Source organism: Loa loa (assembly GCF_000183805.2).
Source record: "Loa loa unplaced genomic scaffold supercont3.176, whole genome shotgun sequence".
In the NCBI taxonomy this organism is placed as follows: Eukaryota; Metazoa; Nematoda; class Chromadorea; order Rhabditida; family Onchocercidae; genus Loa; species Loa loa.
Genome location: NW_018108356.1, coordinates 1 through 2065, shown reverse-complemented (window position 1 = coordinate 2065; position 2065 = coordinate 1). Strand labels below are relative to the sequence as shown.

General features: G+C 19.4%; 1 protein-coding gene across 1 annotated transcript; it reads right to left on the bottom strand.

The window, feature by feature from the left end:
• Window positions 1–1041: 1041 nt before the first annotated feature.
• On the bottom strand, window positions 1042–1305 carry LOAG_09665 (hypothetical protein; the record flags this gene model as incomplete). The annotated part of the gene is made up of 1 exon (XM_003145192.1): window positions 1042–1305. One exon carries the CDS (start codon window positions 1303–1305, stop codon window positions 1042–1044), a length of 264 nt encoding a protein of 87 aa, XP_003145240.1.
• Window positions 1306–2065: the final 760 nt, after the last annotated feature.

Below are 2065 nucleotides of genomic sequence, written 5' to 3'. Positions count from 1 at the left end.
TATAAACATTTCCTTGTATAACATAAACATATATAATTATGTATTATAATCATATGCAAAAAAAAAATCTTATCCATTTGATAATAATTATTAAACATAATTAATTTCGTTAAAGTTAACAAATCTGTAAATTAAAAGAAAAAGAAAACAAATAAGTAAACAGAAATAATTATATACAATACAAAAAAGCAGGAAATAATAAGTAAATAATTATCTTTTTTTTTGTTTAATTAAAAAATGATTACTGATACTTATCATAAATTATTGCATGTCGTAATTAGTACTGATAATCGCAATTATCATTCAATTATCACTTTATCACTTCTTCAATAAACAACAAACGAATTCAAATAAAAAAAAAAAATGCATTACATCACAGTATGTCACAAAAAATGTCGCAACATTGCTATTTCTCTATTTTTATCACTTATTCAGCAACATTTTTTCTTTTTTATCATTGATTAATCAACTTATGATTAATTAACAACAATTTTTGGTATAATTAGTTTTTAATAATTAATTCATTTGTTTTGCTATTCTAATTACGCTTTTCCTTCATTTTATCTTTTTGCAATTGCGCTTTTTTCCAATTTACTTTCATACCTTTACTTTTACTCCTAATTTTTACAGTTAAAAATTACACGTTATCGATTATGTAAATGAATAATACTAAATTTAAATAATATTTTAAACGAGTAATTTGAGAAAAAATTGAATCATACAAGCATAAGGAAGTCTTCTTGAGTTTAACAAACAATTATTTCTTGTTATCAAGGAATTGAATTGAATTGAAATGAAATGAAATAGGAGAAATGTGACATACTGTATTATATTGAGTCATTAGAAATTTCAATACAATTATTATTTTATTTTAATGCAAATCTTTTATTAATTTTAAATTAATTTAATGCAACTTTTCATTAATTCTTGAAAATAATTGCGAAAAAAAAAACTTTTTGTAACTTTTATATTATTAATATATTCCTTTTGACTTTAATATGATCTATATAGGTTAAAGCTCTAAGAAGAATTACGACAAATTTAATAATTCTTCTTAATTTGTGGTTCCATTTTTAATTGACCATTAGATTCAATCGGACAATTAAATGTTTCATCATTATTGGATGATGCTAACGTATTATTACTGGTCATTAAAGCAGAATGATGAGTTGAATGATTAAGCTGATTTTGATGACATGTCATTTCTGCATCTTCGTCATTTTCTTCTGTAAGTGTTTCCAGATAACCATTAGGACAATTTGTACGAACTGTCACAATACATTGATTCAAATGATTTTGAAGCATTTCACAAACCTGAAAAATTTTTTCATTTTAATTAAATGATATTTTTTTTTGTTTTAAAATAAAAATTTCAAATTAAAATAAAAGTCATGCGTGCTTATTTGATAATTATGATTATATCCAATAATCATTCAACTTTCAACTTATTAAATTTCGATAAATTTTTGAAAATATTAAAATTGGTAATAAAATTAAAGTTAACAAATGACAAATATGATCATCGCAATTTTTATATTGTCCATTTTTTTAAATAGTCAAAAAAAAAGTGACAAATGTGACCATTTCAATTTTCTATTGCTGTCCTGCTGAATTGTCAAAAATGTCAAAAATAAAGCTATCATTGCTGCGGAAATTTTAATCTGTCAAAGATACGCTTTTTGGCAATTTAAAAAGTTTCCTTATACAGAAAGATATAAAATATCCATATCGAAATAATGCTTGCTTTAACTGACACAACCAATCATCATATAGTTATTTTTACTAATAATAATAATAATAATAATAATAATAATAATAATAATAATAATAATAATAATAATAATAATAATAATAATAATAATAATAATAATAATAATAATAATAATAATAATAATAATAATAATAATAATAATAATAATAATAATAATAATAATAATAATAATAATAATAATAATAATAATAATAATAATAATAATAATAATAATAATAATAATAATAATAATAATAATAATAATAATAATAATAATAATAATAATAATAATAATAATAATAATAATAATAATAA